At 40.2% G+C, this 20,247-nt stretch overlaps 1 protein-coding gene across 1 annotated transcript in view; it reads left to right on the top strand.

Moving 5' to 3' along the window:
* The window catches only part of dock3 (dedicator of cytokinesis 3), a 721,249-nt gene that overhangs the window by 494,876 nt on the left and 206,126 nt on the right, over window positions 1-20,247 (top strand). Inside the window, exons 22-25 of the mRNA XM_060835046.1 lie at window positions 7,044-7,125; window positions 10,488-10,658; window positions 13,126-13,318; window positions 15,443-15,570. Of these exons, the coding sequence (XP_060691029.1) occupies window positions 7,044-7,125; window positions 10,488-10,658; window positions 13,126-13,318; window positions 15,443-15,570 (574 nt within the window). The remainder of the gene's footprint in view (window positions 1-7,043; window positions 7,126-10,487; window positions 10,659-13,125; window positions 13,319-15,442; window positions 15,571-20,247) is intronic.

The following is a 20,247-nucleotide window of genomic DNA, read 5'->3' as shown; positions in this document are numbered from 1 at the left end:
TGAAATGGTCTCCCAACTAGAGATCTGACATCTGAACTGGTTTGTTGCCAAGCACCAGATCCAATATGGCCTCCCTTGTAGTCAGCTTATCTACATATTGAGCCAGGAATTCTTCCTGGACACACCTGACAAAGGCTGCTCCATCCAAACTATTTGCACTAATTAGGTTCCAATTAATATTAGGGAAGTTGAAGTCACCCAAGACACCAATAGACAATAGGTGCAGGAGTAGGCCATTCAGCCCTTTGAGCCTGCACCGCCATTCAATATGATCAGGGCTGATCATTCCTAATTAGTATCCTCTTCCTGCCTTATCTCCATAACCCTTGATTCCACTATCTTTGAGAGCTCCATCCAACTCTTTCTTAAATGAATCCAGAGACTGGGCCTCCACTGCCCTCTGGGGCAGAGCATTCCACACAGTCACCACTCTCTGGGTGAAGAAGTTTCTACTCATCTCTGTCCTAAATGGTCTACCCCGTATTTTTAAGCTGTGTCCTCTGGTTCGGCACTCACCCATCAGCAGAAACATGTTTCCTGCTGCCAGAGTGTCCAGTCCTTTCATAATCTTATATGTCTCAATCAGATCCCTTCTCAGTCTTCTAAACTCAAGGGTATACAAGCCCAGTCGCTTCAGTCTTTCAGTGTAAGGTAATCCCTCCATTCCAGGAATTGACCTCGTGAACCTACGCTGCACTCCCTCAATAGCCAGAATGTCTTTCCTCAAATTTGGAGACTAGAACTGCACACAGTACTCCAGATGTGGTCTCACCAGGGCCCTGTACAGCTGCAAAAGAACCTCTTTGCTTCTATACTCAATCTGTCTTGTTATGAAGGCCAGCATGCTATTAGCCTTCTTCACTACCTGCTGTTCCTGCATGCTTGCCTTCATTGACTGGTGTAGAAGAACACCCAGATCTCTCTGTGCTGCCCCTTTACCTAAATTGATTCCATTGAGGTAGTAATCTGCCTTCCTGTTCTTGCCACCAAAGTGGATAACCATACATTTATCCACATTAAACTGCATCTGCCCACTCACCTAACTTGTCCAGGTCACCCTGTAATCTCCTAACATCCTCATCACATTTCACCCTGCCACCCAGCTTTGTATCATCAGCAAATTTGGTAATGTTATTGCTGATACCACCTTCTATATCATTAACATATATTGTAAAGAGCTGTGGTCCCAGCACGGATCCCTGCGGTACCCCACTGGTCACTTCCTGCGATTCCAAAATGGAGTCGTTTATCACTACCCTTTGTTTCCTATCAGCCAGCTTTGTATCATCAGCAAATTTGGTAATGTTATTGCTGATACCACCTTCTATATCATTAACATATATTGTAAAGAGCTGTGGTCCCAGCACGGATCCCTGCGGTACCCCACTGGTCACTTCCTGCGATTCCAAAATGGAGTCGTTTATCACTACCCTTTGTTTCCTATCAGCCAGCTTTGTATCATCAGCAAATTTGGTAATGTTATTGCTGATACCACCTTCTATATCATTAACATATATTGTAAAGAGCTGTGGTCCCAGCACGGATCCCTGCGGTACCCCACTGGTCACTTCCTGCGATTCCAAAATGGAGTCGTTTATCACTACCCTTTGTTTCCTATCAGCCAACCAATTTTCAATCCAATCTAGTACTTTGCCCCCAATACTAATTTTACTCACTAACCTCCTGTGTGGGACTTTATCAAAAGCTTTCTGAAAGTCCAGGTACACTATATCTACTGGATCTCCCTCGTCCAACTTCAGAGTTACATCCTCAAAAAATTCCAGAAGGTTAGTCAAGCATGATTTCCCCTTCATAAATCCATGCTGACTCTGTCCTATCCTGTTACTATTATCCAGATGTGCCGTAATTTCATCCTTTATAATAGACTCCAGCATCTTTTCCACCACTGAGGTCAGACTAACTGGTCTATAATTTCCTGCTTTCTCTCTCCCACCTTTCTTAAAAAGTGGTATAACATTAGCCACTCTCCAATCCTCAGGAACCGACCCCGAATCTATCGAATTCTGGAAAATAATTACCAACGCATCCACGATTTCCCAAGCCACCTCCTTCAGTACCCTGGGATGTAGACCCTCAGGCCCCGGAGACTTATCAACCTTCAGACCTAACAGTCTCTCCAACACCAAATCCTGGCAAATATAGATTCCCTTAAGTTCAGGTCCTTCAGCCACTGTTACCTCAGGGAGATTGCTTGTGTCTTCCTAGTGAATACAGATCTGAAGTACCCATTTAATTCTTCTGCCATTTCTTTGTTCCCCATAATATATTCCCCTGTTTCTGTCTTCAAGGGCCCAATTTTAGTCCTCACCATTTTTTTGCCTTGCACATACTTAAAAAAGCTTTTACTATCCTCCTTTATATTATTGGCCAGTTTACCTTCGTACTTCATTTTTCCTCTGCGTATTTCCTTCTTAGTAATCCTCTGTTGTTCTTTAAAAGCTTCCCAGTCCTCAGTTTTCCCACACCATGACCCTTCCTGGACACAATATGATGAAATCTACTCCATCCCGTCAATACAAGGAATTTGAAGTCACCCATGACAACAACCCTTTTACTTCTGTACCTTTCCACAATCTGCCTTCCAATCTGCTCCTCTATTTCTCTGTTGCTATTTGGGGTGGGCGGGGGGGTCTATAGAAAACTCCAAATAAAGTGACTGCCCCTTTTCTGACTTCCACTATTAATGGCTCAGTAGACCAACCCTCCTCGACAACCTCCCTTTCTGCAGCTGTGATACTATCTCTGATTAGCAATGCCCTATCAACTGTCTATCCTTCCTCACAGACTCTGTGCATGCTGTATCTGCCTGTTCACCAACCTCTGATCTGTAGCTCCGGTTCCCACCCGCCCCCCTGCCACACTAGTTTAAACCCTCCCGGAGAGCTCTAGCAAACCTCCCGCCCAGGATATTGGTACCTCTCCAATTCAGGTGCAACCCAGTACAGGTCCTTGTACAGGTCCCACCTTCCCCAGAAAATATCCTAATGATCCACATATCTGAAGCCCTCCCTCCTGCAACTGCTCTGCAGCCACGTATTCAGCTGCACTTGCTCTCTGTTCCTAGCCTCACTAGCCTGTGACACCAGTAACAGTCCTGAGATTATTCTCTGCTCGTCCTGCTTTTTAGCTTCCAACCTAACTCCCTAAATTCACTTTTCCGATCCTCATCCCTTTTCCCAGCTATGTCATTGGTACTGATGTGTACCATGACTTCTGGCTGTTCAACCTCTCCTTTAAGAATCCTGTAGATCTGCTCTGAGGCTCCCCTGATCCTGACACAGGGGAGGCAACATACCATCTGGGAGTCCGACCACATAAATCTCCTGTCTGTTCCTCCAATCATTGAATCTCCTATCACTATCACTCTCCTATTCTCCCCACTTCCCTTCTGAGCTACAGAGCCAGGCTCAGTGCCAGAGACCTGGCCACTGTGGGTTTCCCCTGGTAGATCATATCATATTATATCTTTGCTGCAGCAGCATGCGTCCTAATCCTCCAGGTATGGAGATGTTGCTGTATCCAAAACCACTGGTTAGAGAGGGGCAGAATCAGCAGCAAATGAACTGAATTGGATTGCTGAACTATGTCCATGAAATATAAATGAGACATATTCATGGGAACTTAAACTGTAGGGAACTAAGCTTTAAATCTAATTTTTTCAGTCCTATCAGAAGAATTGTTGCAAACATTTTCAATATAAGTTTTGTTCTGTTTCACACTCAGAGCATGTAAAAGAGAAACTGTGCACATGCTGTAGTTAGAGTCCAGAAGCCATTTGACAAGGCCACATGAAAGGTTACTAAGAAAAATAAGAGCTCGTGGTGTAAGGAATACAATATTAGTGTGGATGGAGAATTGGCTCTCAAACAAGAAATAGAGGGTAGGCATAAATAGGTCATTTTCAGTTTGATAAGGTATAATGGTGGGGTGACACAAGGATCAGTGTTGGACCCTTAACTATTTAGCGCTTCAGGGAACATCTCCGGGACACCTGCACCAATCAACCCCACAGCCGTGGCCCAACATTTCAACTCCCCCTCCCACTTTGCCAAGGACATGCAGGTCCTAGGCCGCCTCCACCGCCACTCCCTCACCACCCAATGCCTGAAGGAAGGGTGCCTCATTTTCCACCTCAGAACACTTCAACCCCAGGGCATCAATGTGGACTTTATCAGTTTCCTCATTTCCCCTCCCCCTACCTTACCCCAGTTCCAACCTTCCAGCTCAGCACCATCCTCATGATTTGTCCTACCTGCCAATCTTCCTTTGCACCTATCCACGCCACCTTCCTCCCTGACCTATCACCTTCATTCCATCCTCCATCCACCTATTGTAATCTTGGCTACCTTTTCCTCAGCCCCATCCCCCCTCCCATTTATCTCTTCACCCCGGAGGCTCCCTGCCTTCATTCCTGATGATGGTCTTTTGCTCAAAATGTTGATTTTCCTGCTCCTCGGATGCTGCCTGACCTGCTGTGCTTTTCCAGGACCACTGTAATCTAGTTTGCAAAAGGATATTGAGTGGCTAAGTGAATGGGCAAAAATTTGAGAGAAAGACTGTAATGTAGAAAAGTGTGAACTTGTCCAGTTTGGAAAAGTACCAAATTATTTAAATACAGGAAAATCATAAAATTCTGGGCTCCAGAGGAATTTGAATATCTTGGTCCATGAATCACAAAACATTAGTGTGCAAGTGTAGTAATTTATTAAGAAGCCAAACGGAATATTGTTTGTTTCAAAAAGAATGGAATATAGCAATGTTTTGCTGCAGTTATACAGGATAAAACCATATCTGGAGCATGGTATACAGTTTTAATCTCTCTATTTAAGAAAGATTATAAATGTGTTAAAGTCTTTCAGGGAAGGTTCATACAACTGATGTTTGGGGCAGAGGTGTTATCTTACGATAAGAGTTTGCACAGCCTGGCCTTTAATCCACTGGAGTTAGAAGATTAAAAGATGACCTTATTGAAACATATCAGATTCCTCAAGGAATTTGACAGGGTGAATCCTGAAAGGACATTTTCCTTGTATGGGAGACTAGAAGTAGAGGGGACACAGTTTGAAAAAATAAGGGATCTCCTGTTAAGGTTGGAGATGAGGAGAAATTTGTTTTCTCAAAGGTTCATAAGTTTGTGGAACGCTGTTCCCTGGAGAGCGGAAGAAGCCAAGTCATTGAATATCTTTAAGGTAAGGAAAGATAGATTATTGACTCACAAGAGTCCGTGTTTATCAGGGATAAGCAAGCACGTGGTATTGAGGCACCAACCAGATCAGCCATGATCCTTAAGAGGGACAGAGCAGACTCATGGTGTAGCCTATTTGTGTTCCTTATTCATTTGTTTGTGTGATAATGCTCAATGGATTTTGATATCCCAGCCATCAAGCAAACCAAAATAAATAGGAAGGGTTGAGAGGGATATGAGCCGGGTGCTGGCAGGTGAGACTAGATTAGGTTGAGATATCTGGTTGGCATGGATGAATTGGATTGAAGGGTCTGTTTCCATGCTGTACATCTCTATAATTCTACATGGTACTACACTGTTGTCGGTCCTCATTGAATGGTTTAAATCTTCGTAGTGTCACTGACTGTGCTCAAAGGATGGGGTTCTGGATTAGTGGTGCTGGAAGAGCACAGCAGTTCAGGCAGCATCCAAGGAGCAGCGAAATCGACGTTTCGGGCAAAAGCCTTTCATCAGGAATAAAGAAGGCCTTTTTCATTTCTGATGAAGGGCTTTGCCCAAAATGTCGATTTCACTGCTCCTTGGATGCTGCCTGAACTGCTGTGCTCTTCCAGCACCACTAATCCAGAATCTAATTTCCAGCATCTGCAGTCATTGTTTTTACCTCAAAGGATGGGGACCATTTACCTTCCAGTACGATCAGTTGTAGGTGCAATGTACTTTACATTGTTGGCTGACAGTCTAACATCCTGTTGACAGCTGCTTAGACTCATTTTTATACAGTATTTGCTTTTGCCTGTGATCCATTAACAATAAAGCTGTGAAACTGGATTCCCTCCTTTTTAGCCACCAATTATGGGTTTCCCCTGTAAGAGCTAACTTGGAACAGGGAAGGAAGCAAGTTACATGGGGGATTCACATGTAGAATTTGCTTGTTCCTTTCAATCACTGACTTCCCCATTGGATTCCAATTAAATTGTTGTTCAAATTAGTGTCCAATTCAGGACATGGGGTATGCAATTAATAGTAAACCGGGCTGGCAGCCATGTTTCTCTTGCAAAAGAAGACAAGGAATGTGTTTCAAGATAGGTTTCATTCGTACAACATTCAGCTTGTCAAATAGTCTTCTTGATATAAACCTGTTGACTCTGTGCTTTTTTTTGCTCTAACAATAGGGAAATATCCAGTTTTCACTTGGTAACTGTCCACGATGTCTGAAGTCAGGAGCATTTGTGTAAAGCTTGTAGACAAGTATAGTCCACTCTATTACTCCTTAATGGGGAATTTCACGACATTCAGAAAATGATTGTTAAGTGTTGGATTGGAGCTATTTATCAAATGTTGACAACACTTAAGATAATGAGACCGGGAATAAAACATTTCAGAAATACAGTTTTTCAAAAATAAACTTTTTCCAAAATACCTTCAAATACATCATGAAGAGTGCATTTGTGTATCTCCCTCCTGTCTCTATACTAGCTCACTGCATATTCTTGCTATCTTTGTGTTTCTGTTGTACTGCTATTAATGTATCAGGATTAGAGTGGTGCTGGAAAAGCACAGCAGGTCAGGCAGCATCTGAGGAGCAAGAAAATTGACGTTTCAGGCAAAAGCCCTTCAGCAGGAATGAACGTCAATTTTCCTGCTCCTCGGATGCTGCTCGACCTGCTGTGTTTTTCCACTAACATTCTAATCTTGACTCTGATCTCCAACGTCTGCGATACTCACTTTCACCTGCTATTAATGTATGTTAATTCCAGAAGCCTCATGTTTATGACTTTGTGAGAATCTGAGTTATGCTTACATGTTTTATATAAACTGTGATTTTTGTTTCCCATAGGGAGCTAATCCGATGTCTGAAATGGTACATGGATCGATCTGCAGAAGTTGTGAGACAAGATCACATTCAAGAGGCAATGAGGGTACATAGTATAATGTCTGTGATAACTCTGACAAAATATAGAATTGGAACAATAGATAATTATTAGTTGCTACTCCCACTTAATAATATCAAATCTCGGTTTTCATTCGCTCACCCTGTGTGGCATGATTTGTTAATCGTGATGACTGCTAGAAATCACTAAAACTTATTCCTTTGAAAATTTGTTTGTCTTAAAAACCTACAGGTAACAGCGATGTACTGTTTGGTCCCTGTGCTATATACAGAAGAACCTTGATTATCCGAATGAGATGGGCGAGTGCTATTTCATTCAGATAATTGATTATTCAGTTAATTGACTTCCTGTGGAGTTTTCTGTGAAGTGTGCTCCTCATTCAGAAAACTAGGCAAAAGCACACTGCGCGTGAGACCCTGCCCCACCCCACCACACGCCCTCGCCAGCCCCAACCTGGTTCACTGCCACCCTGACACCCCCCTGCCCCCTGCACCGTCCAACACCGCCCCCCTGCCGCCCCCCCCCACCTGCCCCCAATCCCTCAGCCCCAACCCCACCCCCCCACTTCAGCCCATCCCCCTCTCCCCTACAGGGGCAGCCGGACTGTAGGCCAACAGTAAGACTGCTGCTGCTCCTGCCTTTGTTAGGTAAGTCACCAAATGGCGCGCACAATTTTTTGACAGATTCCACCTCTACCCTGTACAGGATAATTTTGGAGAGATTATCTGGGGAAGGGGGTTTAGGGTACACCCCTGTGTAGAACTCCAGGAAAGGTGTTGGGGTCGGGGAGAGAGAGAGAGAGGGCAGGAGGTCAGTCATTTGGAGATGGTACCAGAACTGTCCTTGGCAGTATTTCAGTGAGCCGGGTTTGTTTTTAATCATTGTACCTGTAAACAAAAGACACAATCAGGGTTGAAACAGCTCTTTGACATAATGTTTCTATCAGGATCTTGAAATCCCCTTCAGATAATCCGATATTTGGATAATTGATATTCAGATAATCTAAATTCTTCTTTAAACAGCAATATCCTGATCACCTCCCCAGTCCTGCTCTCACAGCTAGTTGAAACATTTTCCTTTTATTTGGTCTGAATTTTGCTCCGCTTTTCACTATATGTTACTGTTTTAAAGGGGCACAACATTCATCAACTGTTTTATGACTTTGTATGAGGTTATACAGGACATTGGTGAGTCCTATCTGGCGTATTGTGTGCAGTTCTGGTCTCCATTATAGGAAGGATATTATTAAATTAGAGAGAGTTCAGACAGGATTTACCAGGAGGTTGCCAACAACAGATAGTTTGAGTTATAAAAATAGGTTGGACAGGGTGGAACCTATTTTCAATGGAGCACAGGAGGTTGAAGGGTGACCTTACAGAGGTTTATTAAATCATGAGGGGTATACATAAGGTGAATAGCAAAGGTTTTTTTCCCCCCCAAGACGGGAGATTTCAAAACTAGAGATGAAAAATATTTTTAAGGTGAGAGGAGAAAGATTTAAAAAGGGCATGACGGGCATTCTTTTTACACAGAGTGGTTAATGTGGAGTGAACTGGCAGAGGAATTGATGCATGCAGATACTGTTATGTTTAAAAGATACTTGAATAAATACATGAATAGGAAAGGTTTTGAGGGATATGGGTCAAACGGAATCAGATGGGAATCGTTTAGTTTGGGAACAAGGTAGGTGTGAATTAGTTGAACCAAAGGGTCTGTTCCATGCTGTATGGCTCTATGTGGAGACATGGGAATGTCAGAACTTGTATAATCACAGTAATGTCCTGCCTGGTAGCTTGATAATGAACTTGATGTATTCTTCGATCATCAATTTGTTCCAAGTTACAAATCCATACACTCTTTCAGCCACTCATTGGGTTTCTAATCCCAAATGGACTGCTGAATTATAATTTTGTTTCCTATTTCAAAATCCCTATCCTCCTCCTCCCATCAGGTTTTTAAACCCCTAATCCTGAATTATCACTTTGTTTTTTGGTTCCTGCTGTGATTCTTAGGTCATCACTTTGACTCCTAGTATTTCAGTTGAAATGAAACTAATTTAGCAATGCATATTTGTGTTTTCGTACTTATTTTTATATGTAGTTTCCTGATAATCAACTGTAGAAGTTGTTTGACATACATTAAAAATCTAATCACCAATTTTCACCACTTCAGTCTGTGTTAGTATGTGTTTCTGAAGGAGAAGTATCGTTCTTTACCTTTGTTGACAGGTCAGACTTGACTTGTGTAATCATGCTATATGAGTTTAACATCAATATAAAGTAAAATCCAGAATTTGCTTCGCACCAATAATTAACTTATGAACATATCCTAGTCAATGTTGAAGACCAACTGGAAATGCACCCCGCCCACTTCAGATCCAGACTTGCTTACAGAACAGATGGTATTTACAGTTTTCACTGTAGTCAGTTTAATATTTCTGAAATACCAGTGCTAACAGTTGTGTTTTCTATTGTGCTGTACATGCTGGAGATATAAAAGTGGTACTGTCTATTACAGTTTCTTCATTTAGAGTAATCCGAGAATATGCTGTTTTGTAATATCAACATATAAATGGCAGCATTTATCTTGAACTAGCATTCACACTGCAAGAATTTATTTGTAAAGTATAGATTTTCATTATAATGTCTTCCTGGCCGATTCCCCAACTCTTTCTAATAAGCCTCTGCTCTTCCAAAATGATGTTTTAATAAGATATATGTCTACACAAAGGTTGAGCATTGATTGCAGTCAGGGCAGCAGTTGGACTGTTGCCTTCAGATTCACAGAAAGGAAATTCAGTTAAGGTTTGCACTATTAATTATATGCAGTGACCTCAATTGGCAAAGGTTCACTTGTGAATATTGGATGAGATTAAAGCACTATCTCAACTCACATTTGAAGAAAGGACTTTGAATGTCAGCCATTACCTTGAGAAGATGGTAATAGGACAGAACTGTGAGATTTCGTTTTATTTGTTCCTTGTGTGCACACAGCACTGGGTTTGGAATCAGTAGCTATACAAGCTAGCATGACATATCTTCAAATCTTTTCAAAGGCAAATGGTGAATGTTTTCTGTTGAATGGAAATCAGGAATTTGTATGCCTGTTTTCTGTCAATTCAATTTTGCCACTTGCCATGGTGAAACTTGCAAGTTCTGAGTCGTTGATCAATAACCATGTAACCACAACCACTAGCTTTCAATATGACACAAGCCCTGTGGACCGCTGGAGCAGTTGCCCATTCAAAGCACATGCATATGAAGCCAGCTTTAAAACATTACCTGCAGTGGTAAGAACGTACAGCCTATCAGAATAGCTGAGATAAGCTGGATGATTAATATTTCTTATTTTATAATTATCTGACAAATGTGTGTTTCTATTCTTCTCAGGCATTGGAATATTTGTTCAAGTTTATTGTGCAATCTCGGATGTTGTATTCAAGAGCAACAGGTGGGATAGAAGAAGAACAGTTTCGTGCCAGTATTCAGGAACTCTTTCAGTCCATTCGCTTTGTTTTGAGTTTGGATAGCAGAAGTTCTGAGACTCTCATCTTCACGCAGGTTAGTCTAGCAACCATAGCATATTCTCAGAAAACCGACCCTGAACAGGAACAAGTCCACTGTTTGCATTTAGCAACATAGGTTTTAAACAGCATCAATGCAGAGTGCATTGACATAAAATACTGGATTTTCATCTCACAGGCTTCAGATTCAGTGATACCTAGACTTGATAGGATAGCTGTCTCTTTCATTTGTTGACTTTGAGATGAAGAGATCAAGCAATTTTAATACATTTCCTCTCACATATGGCTGAATTAGCCTTCAATTAGCAACCTCACTGAGTCTACAGGCTGAGTGATGAAAGAAACTGTGTGGCCCTAATGGAACCCAAATTAAGTGTCACTGTGCAGGTTATTGTTAAGCAAGTGCATCTTAGAACATTTAGTCCATATGCCTCTAAACCCTTCCGATTTCTGTACCCATCCAGATACTTTTTAAATGTTGTAATTGTACCCACCTCCACTACCTGCTCTGGCAGCTCATTCCATGCATTTAGCATCCTCTGCAGGGTAAAGTCGCCCCTCAGGTTCCTTTTAAATCTTTCCCCTCTCACTTTAAACCTATGCTGTCTAGTTTTGGACTCCCCTATCCTGGCAAAAATTCTTGATGGCTTCCGTCACTTTACTGGTGATCAAGAGTATATGGTGGGCCGGTAACTTAGCTATTAGGTTTGTCTGCGTTTTGATTGCAGGGTATCTTTCCACATTTCCAAATGAATACCATTATTGTAGCTGTTTGGGAACAAATCAGTTAGGGGCACAGCAGATTCTTGAACACAAGTCTTCAGTATTGCTGTGGAATATTATCATGGCCCATAGCCTATGCAGTGTTCAATGCCTTCACAATTTCTTGTTAACATGTGGAGTGAATCAAACTAGCCAAAGACTAGTGTTTGTAATGCTTAGAACCTCCAGGAGAAACTGAGATAGCGCATTGGCTCAACACTTTTGGTTGAAGACTACTTCAATGCTTCAGCCTGATCTTTTGCACTGGTGTGCTGAGCTCCTCCATCATTTAGGATGAGAATATTTGTGGAGCCTCCTCTTGAGCTGTTAACCATCATTCATGACTAGACATGGCAGGACTGCAGAGCTTAGATCTAATTCATTGGGTTTAGAATCGCTTATCTCTGTTTGTCAGTTGTTGCTCATGAAGTTTCACAGAAAAGGTTCACCAGGTTGTCAGCTCACTTTTAGGTGTGCCTGGTGCTGCTCCTGGCATGCTTTCCTGCACTTTTCATTGAACCAGGTTTATCATCTGGCTTAAAAGTAAAGTTAGAGTGGAGGATATGCCAAGCCATGAGGTTGCAGATTGTGTTTGAGTATAATTCTGCTGCTGATGATAACCCACAATGTTTCTTGGATGCCCTGTTTGAGTTGCTAGATTTGTTTGAAATCCAGCTATTATGGCATGGTTTTGATGCCGTACAACGCAATGGAGAGTACCCTCAATGTGAGACAGGACTGTGCAATCGTCGTTTATATTGATACTTCAAAAGACAGATGCATCTTCTGCAGGCCGATTGGTGAGGATGAGAATGAGATAAAGTGTACTTTTTCCTCTTGTTGTTTCCCGCATCTAGCAGCCATGTCTTTTAGGGCTCAACTAACTTAGTCAGGAGTGCTGCTGCCAAGTAATGCTTGGCGATGGGCATTGAAGTTCCACACCCAATGTTATATTAGGTGACAGAAATAGAAGCTTATGTTCTAAGCATCTCGTACCTCAAAATCTATAAAACACAGCAAATCAGTAAAATAAAATGTCAATTTGATTCCAGTAATCAAATAGCAATAAGGGGAGGTGATGGCCTAGTGATATTATCACTAGACTGTTAATCCAGTGATTCAGGTAATGTTCTGGGGACCTGGGTTTGAATTGTGCCATGGCAAATGGTGGAATTCGAATTCACTAAAGACAAAATCTGGAATTACAATGACCACAAATCTATTGTTGATCCATCTGGTTCACTAATATCCTTTGGGGAAGGAAACTGCCATCCTTACCTGATCTGGCCAAATGTGACTCCAGAGCCACAGCAATGTGGTTGATTCTTAGCTGCCTTCTGGATCATTAGGTACGGGTGATAAGTGTTGGCCTAGCCAGCAATGCCCTCATCTCATGAATGAGTAAATAAAAAAACCTCTTGTATCTTCAGCCTGAACTGGGATAACTGTCATTCTAATTTAGTGGTAAGTGTTTAAGCTTTTTCAGTGCTTGTATGTTGAAACAATTTTGTTCTGGCCACATGCTAGTCAAATAAGTATTTCATGTTGTTAGTGTTTCTGTGAATGAATAATTGAAAGACATGAGTGTTTTGTCATGTACCTTGCAATAATACAGTGCTGTTCATGATACTTGCATTCTGAATGGCTGAATGATGCCATTTAGTTTGACAATGTTAGTAGTTCCATGGATTTTATTGAAAGATGAATTGAGCAGTTTTTCAATCCTGTTGTTTCTGCTGTAGGCTGCCCTTCTCAATTCCTTCCCAGCAATATTTGATGAGCTGCTGCAGATGTTTACTGTACAGGAAGTGGCAGAGTTTGTGAGGGGGACACTGGGCAGCATGCCCAGCACAGTGCACATTGGTCAATCTATGGATGTAGTCAAGCTGCAATCCATCGCACGAACAGTGGACAGTCGTCTCTTTTCATATTCAGGTAAGAGGAAATGCAGGCATGGTCCATATACGGCCACCTTTCTTCATAAGATATATTTAGAGATGGCTATAAATAATAAGCTATGTAAAAATAAAACCAGTTGCTTTTAAAAAGTTTAAAAACGTTTATTTCTGGACTGGTGTATGTTTTCTGGCTATGGGAGGGATGTTTTCCCAGGTGATAAAGGAAGGGTTTGTCTGCCTGGAGAGTTGAAACTTCCTGAAATTTAGGTCAGGACCCCAATAACATCTCCCCCCTCTTTCTAGTTTCTACAGGGCAGGATTGAAGGCAAGAAGGGAAGCTTCTTGGTCTGCCAACAAATAAATTAAGCAACTCAACAAGATCACAAGAAGCAGAGCTTCTTTAGCAAAATTGAAAAGCTGGAAGTGCTTTGATCAGTTACACGAAAGAGCTTCAGCCATTGGTGATTGCCAGTTTTTTGGATGGCATTTAATCTATTCAATTTCAGCTGCATGTCCCTGCAACACATCATGTGCATCCTCCCCCATACCTTACAACTCTAACAAGAAACGAGTAGAGGCAATGTCAACACATGATATCCAGCAAATGCTGTGTAAACTTGAGCTTCATAAGGTCCTGGTGCTCAGACATGTCAACAGAGCTAATCGTTTATTTACATTCTCTGTGTTGGAGCTCTTATCTCCTCACAATTAGACTCTGTATCTGCCCTAGAGGGGAACATGTGACTGGGAAGGCAACTTGTGTTGCTCCTGTTGATATGAGGACTACAGTTGCTAGCATTAGAAATTCTTCCTTTTACAGAATGGATGGACTATCCTGTTCACCTTCCTTAACTGACTGTCAATTGGAGATTGGAAGCTAATGTTGTGATTCAGTTAAAGAGCCACAACAAATTGTGCAAATTAATTAATTGTGTTTCCAAATCAAAAACGTCCCTGTTGTTTCAGCAAAGATTGAGTCACAAGTTTTTTGCCTGTAGAGTTAGTGTAATTCTGTAGTTATACAAATTATCTGATTTTGGACTGTACAAAATACTTAGTTGTAAATGATTAATGTTGGATTTTAGATGTTACATAACTATGCACACACTGGAGAAGTGCATTTTAAATATTCTAAATTTATTTTATTTATTTACTCTTAGTCCCTGCTATCCCCATTGCTCTGAAATAATCCTCAGTGCATTCATGTCATGAAAGTCTTAACCCACTTCGTAGAGCAAGTCACTAGAGATCTCAAGATGTAAATCTGGAGAGATTCACTCCTAACTGTTTGATTCCACTATTGTCTGAACTGGTACTTTGGCAGCTGTGATGAAGATGTTAAATGTAATGATGATTTGGAGATGCCGGTGTTGGACTGGGGTGTACAAAGTTAAAAATCACACAACACCAGGTTATAGTCTAACAGATTTAATTGGAAGCACACTAACTTTTGGAACGACACTCCTTCATCAGCTGATGAAGGAGCGTCGTTCTGAAAGCTAGTGTGCTTCCAATTAAATCTGTTGGACTATAACCTGGTGATGTGTGATTTTTAACTTTAAATGTAATGCACAGCAAAAGAGTTCTATGGTGCTAGGAGGTGGAACTCAACTGCTACAGACACTTCCCTCCACAAGTTCTTGGCAGGCCCCTTGTCATCAATCCCAAACAGACCACCATATCCTGTTCAGAAACTGCATTACAAAGATGTGTAGACCTGACTCACTGAAAATTAATACTCAGTTCTTTGACCTGGTTGACCTCCTTGGTGTTTGTTTCTGCTTTCAACAATATATTATTCCTGTACCAGGCAGATATCTCCAGTGTTTTATGGCTCCCACACCATTGTTTCCATGTAGCCTGCAGCCCATCAGTGCAGATTCTGTGCAGCCTACAGCAGGGTCAGTACACTGATCTGTAAATAGGCAGAAGTTCAGCTTTTCCTCAATTCCAGTGGTGCTGTCTAAGTTTCAGAGCCACAATCCCTCAGCCTGTAGATATCCACTGTTTGTTATGGATGTGTACCTACTTCAATTATCACCTTTATTTTGCAAGATGACACCTGTTTTCAGTTGGGAATGTGTTTCAACATCTGTATGTGTTCATATTGAAGGATATACTGTAGAGGTGTGGCTCAGAATACAATTTCTTCTATTCATAGACTCCCGTCGGATCCTTCTACCTGTTGTTCTCCATCACATTCATTTGCATCTGCGGCAGCAGAAGGAGCTGCTCATCTGCTCTGGAATCCTCAGCAGCATCTTTTCTATCATGAAGTCAAGCTCTCTGGTATGTCTCAGTCCTACATAATGGAATGCCAGCAATAGTGTATTTTCATAGAGAATCTCCTGCTAGCTCAAGTCAGGCTAGTTCTCAGTGATTCCTCCTTTATTCTAGTTAGTTTTCTTGCGTAATATCTCCACTGCCTTTCTCAGCAACTCATCAAAGCATGTCCTCTATTGGTTTTATACAGAGCCTTTGATTCATTTTTAAAATTTAATGTATGTTTATATCAGAGGTTAAAAAGAAAACTGTAAATACTAGAAATCTGAAATTAAAAACTGAACATTTTTGTAAATACATCACAGGTCAGTCAGCCAGTCACAGAACAGTACCACATCTTAAGGCATCATTCAGGCCATAGACAAATTTGTTTCTATTGTTTTTCTTCTGCATCTGGAACCTCTTTGAGCAATTTCCAAAACATTTCTCCATGGTAGCATTGATTTGATAATACAGTCTGTTCTGCTATAATATGTGTTTCTTCAACACAAATTGACTATAATGCAACTGAAGAATTGAGACCATTTTTTGTAGAATATGAGCTTGCCTTACCTGTATTGGCTATAATGCGATTCCCATAGTATAAATGGCAGGGCTATTGCATGATTTTGTTATCATGTATGAGAATGGAAGTGTTGCATTATATCAGAACCAACTGTATTTTACATCAAATGACCTAAACTCTCAAAAAGTGTGACTAAAAATTATAAAGGTTTTTAACTTAACTTTTTCAGCTGTGGAGGAAACCACTTTACTGTTTGTATTGCTTGTTCTGTGTTCAAGTCCTGAGCAATTAACCTCACTTTAGCATACTAGTCCCATCTGCAAGGACTTTTTCAGTACAAATCCACCTGTGTCAATGCAGGTTAACCATTATCTGATACTGTAGAATATATTCTAAACTCTCTTCCGTCATCTAACTCCTTTTGTTTTGCCTTTCCTATAAGTTTGTAGTTTATTGTCAGTCATCAAACATCATGATCTTGAGGACTTCTGTTTTCAGGTTTTCAGTTTATGGTTGGTTTCTGATGTGACTCACTTTCAGACTCAACAACTGTACTTGTTCTGTGTTTTGTTACTCTTGGCCATCATCCTGAATATTCAATTAATATTTAACTAAGCAGTAACTTGCACAATATGTCCCACAAAGTTTGCATTCCTCCTCTAAAGGGCATGTCATTCAAGTACTGACTCTAACTGTTATCGTATCATCATAAAGAGCAATGACTAGAAACAAAAGGAATTCCCAAGCAACACTGATTTTTCATTCTTGAAAACACTTTTGCTGTAATAGTTAAACCAAAAGTCAACATAAAGTTAATCATACAATTGTTATGATCCAATCTGATCCTTACTGGACAAGTCAAGCTTCCAGACTGAAATCCAGTCCGGATCTTCTTTGTTTAGTTTACTGAGATGGCCTTTCAGTGAAACATAAGTAATTTAGTTTTAACAATAAAACAGAAGCTTATTCTACAAAAAAGATAAAGCAGAATAAACCAAGCTATTTACATATAACACAATTTAAAAGATGTTGAAGCACACAGTAAAAATGTATTCCTAGTAATCCCAACATCATTATTTTACAGTACTCAAGTATCAAAGTTTGCTTCTTTTTTCATCTATCAGTTTAACTTAACTATTTCTTCCAGTTTCCAGTTTAATCCTCTTTCTTAATTAGTCACACTTAGCCTTTCTCAACCTTGTAAAACCCTTTCAGGGTTCTAATCAATACTTAAGCTCTGAAACTTTTAAACTAAAATCCTTACACTGAAGTAACCTATTTTCTAAGTTTAAACTATATCCTTTCTTTAGGAGAAACAGTTTCATGAACCTAACCTGCACTAGAACATCTGTGAACTGAAAAACAAAAGCTTTCCAAAGTATGGATTTTTTTCTAAGGAAAGGTTTCCTGATCCTTCTAAACAGGAAATAAGCTAATGCTCCTCAATGTTTACTGTGTTTGCTTTTAAAACTCTCCCAAATACAAACATATTCTCAATATCACCCTGAGGACACCCCCTCACTGGTTTTAAAAAAATCAGGATTTTAAAAATATTGACAAGTTAATCATTAAAACCCTTTATACATGTAAACCAAGTCCAAATGTCAGCAGGTCAAAATCAAAGCTCAAAATTAAATGATATTCAAATATATATAAATTACACAATCTACACCACACAGTGAGGGACAAATTAAATTTCACTCAAATAAATGAATTTCACTGTCAATAGCTTATGTAACAAATATTTCACAGTACAATTATAAGCACTCGGATACTTCCCCAATAACTGTGGCCCTATATGTAATTTTGCAATACATCCAACTCAGCATACATTATATAGGGTTTCTCACTTTCTTACTTAACAGATTTTACCTTTGAGTTGCTTTCACTGGCTACTCTACTCTATCCAAGGGCCTTGAATACAATGAACACCAATAGTACAGTTTTAGAAATCTTGATTGGCTATGTTTTGGGCAGTCATGATGACACAGATCCTTCAGGGAATCTGTTATCCAACCCCTTTAATAAACATTGTTAAACAGTCTCTGGCATAAATGGAATAGTGGCAATAAAATTGCCCCGCTCAAGATCTGTGCTCTAAAACCATTTATTTGCTGTAATTGACCTTTCTGATTAGCAAATCCCTGTCTCCATGGCAATGTTAAATAACAGTCTAGTTTATGGCATTGTCTCTTAACTGAATCCTGTATCCTTAGTAACGTCAAGCTAGAATAATTTGTTAAGTGTCTAATTACCTCATAGACAAGAATTCATCTTTCCAATATTAGCTTGGTTTCTCATTGGCTTTAAAGAGATATCTTAAAAAGCTTCTTTCCGAGTACTGAGTTCATCACACTGTGAATGTGATAGCTTTGTCCCACGTGTCATGTTCTTCATATTACCATTTTCCACACATTGATCTACTGTGCTCTGTTCCTCAGGACCCTCATCACAAAGCACATGTGCACTTAAAGTACAAGGTACCTTGTTGACTTCGATCAATTGTTCAGAGTGTGAAATTTTGTAATTAATTCTGATTAAATGGTGAGAAATGAACGTTTTCTAACTTGAAGATCATATTATTAAGAGATGTCATCCCGAGTCCTTCTGATTCTTTATGCCCCTCGCTTAGAGTACAACAAATCTTCTGAATTATATTTCATGATCATTTTCATTAAATCCCTACCATAGGCCATATGGCTCATTGAATCCACTCCCACCCCCTACCCCTGTAACCCTACATTCCCCATGGTTAACCCACCTAACCTGCACATGGTGGTCAATTTAGCATGGCTAGTTGACCTAACGTGCATATTTTTGGACTGTGGAAGGAAACCGGAGCACGTGGCGGAAACCCAGGCAGACACAGGAAGGAAACTTCACATAGACATTCACCCAAGGCTGGAATCGAACCCAGATCTCTGGGACCTATGAGACAGCAGTACTAAGCACTGAGTCACTATGACATCTCAGTATTCTCTGAATTTTCGTCAAGACCACAGTCTAGTCTCATGCTTTTAAATGTTATATAATTTATTTCATCAAATCTGTTGCTGAAATTACTTTTAGTTGCAGCATTTGTGACCATAACCATATATTCATATGTCTTTGCACGTTATTCGCAAAATGTCTTCCTTTATAAGGTAAAAATAACAAGTACCCCAAGTTCAGCTCCTATCCATTTATCTATGTTTTTGTCCGTAATAACCCTTTTACATTTGCAATGTATTATTTTAGAAATACAATATTTAGCTGCTACCTTTAAAAAGGTTCTGGCTTTATCCCATTTCTTTTGATATATGACAATTCTCTTGCTAAAATATCTGTCAGTGGAAGTCTTACAATAAGATATTACAGCACCTCTCAACACAGGATTTCCTATTACCCACTGATATCTTCTGTCAGTCTTGTGTCCAGAAACATCTGTTGGATGGGATTTTTAATATTTGATATAAACTTTCAGATTTATTTTCTTTGATTTTTATTTTATAGATAAATTAGATGACCTGTATCTTTATGAAAAAGACGGTACATTTTTAAGGATCTTCTTAAGGGAGAAGTGTACAGTGCAGAGCAAAAAAAGGGTTAAAGAAAAAAGTCTACAGCTTACGCCCAAGGCAATTGAAAATATAATAACCAATGATGGAGTAATTAAAATTGGGACTGTTCAAAAGGTCTGAAAAACTTAAAGAGTTGAGGCATTAACAGAGACAGGAAAAGGAAAGACAATGAAGAGATCCGAAACAAGAATAAGAATGTTTAAATTATTTAAGATCGTTAAAGTCATTTGAAATTAAAATCATTAAAGGTAATTAGGTTGCCTTGACTGAACCATGTGTCAGTGCACAGAGGGATGACAGATGGATAGGAGTTGGTGGAAGTTAAGACATAAACCATTTGTTTTTGAATGACCTCAAGATGTTTGATTGGAAAATGTAGGAGCCCAGCCAGAGATGCAATGGAATAATCAAGTCGAGACATAACAAGGTGGAAATGAAAGTTTGATTAAAGGTAAGCTGAGGCAGGTGTGGTCAGGTGAGCTTAGACAGGCGGGAGAAAAATGATTTAAGTGATGATGTGAATATGTGGTCAAATGCTTATCTCTGGGTTAGTGAGACCAAGGTTGGAAACAGCCTGGTTAAGATTCAGACAGTTGTCAAGTACAAGGAGAGAATTGA

This window comes from Hemiscyllium ocellatum, chromosome 14 (genome assembly GCF_020745735.1).
Source record: "Hemiscyllium ocellatum isolate sHemOce1 chromosome 14, sHemOce1.pat.X.cur, whole genome shotgun sequence".
NCBI lineage: Eukaryota > Metazoa > Chordata > Chondrichthyes > Orectolobiformes > Hemiscylliidae > Hemiscyllium > Hemiscyllium ocellatum.
The sequence above is the reverse complement of the archived record's forward strand: the minus strand, read 5'-3'. Positions and strand labels throughout refer to the sequence as shown.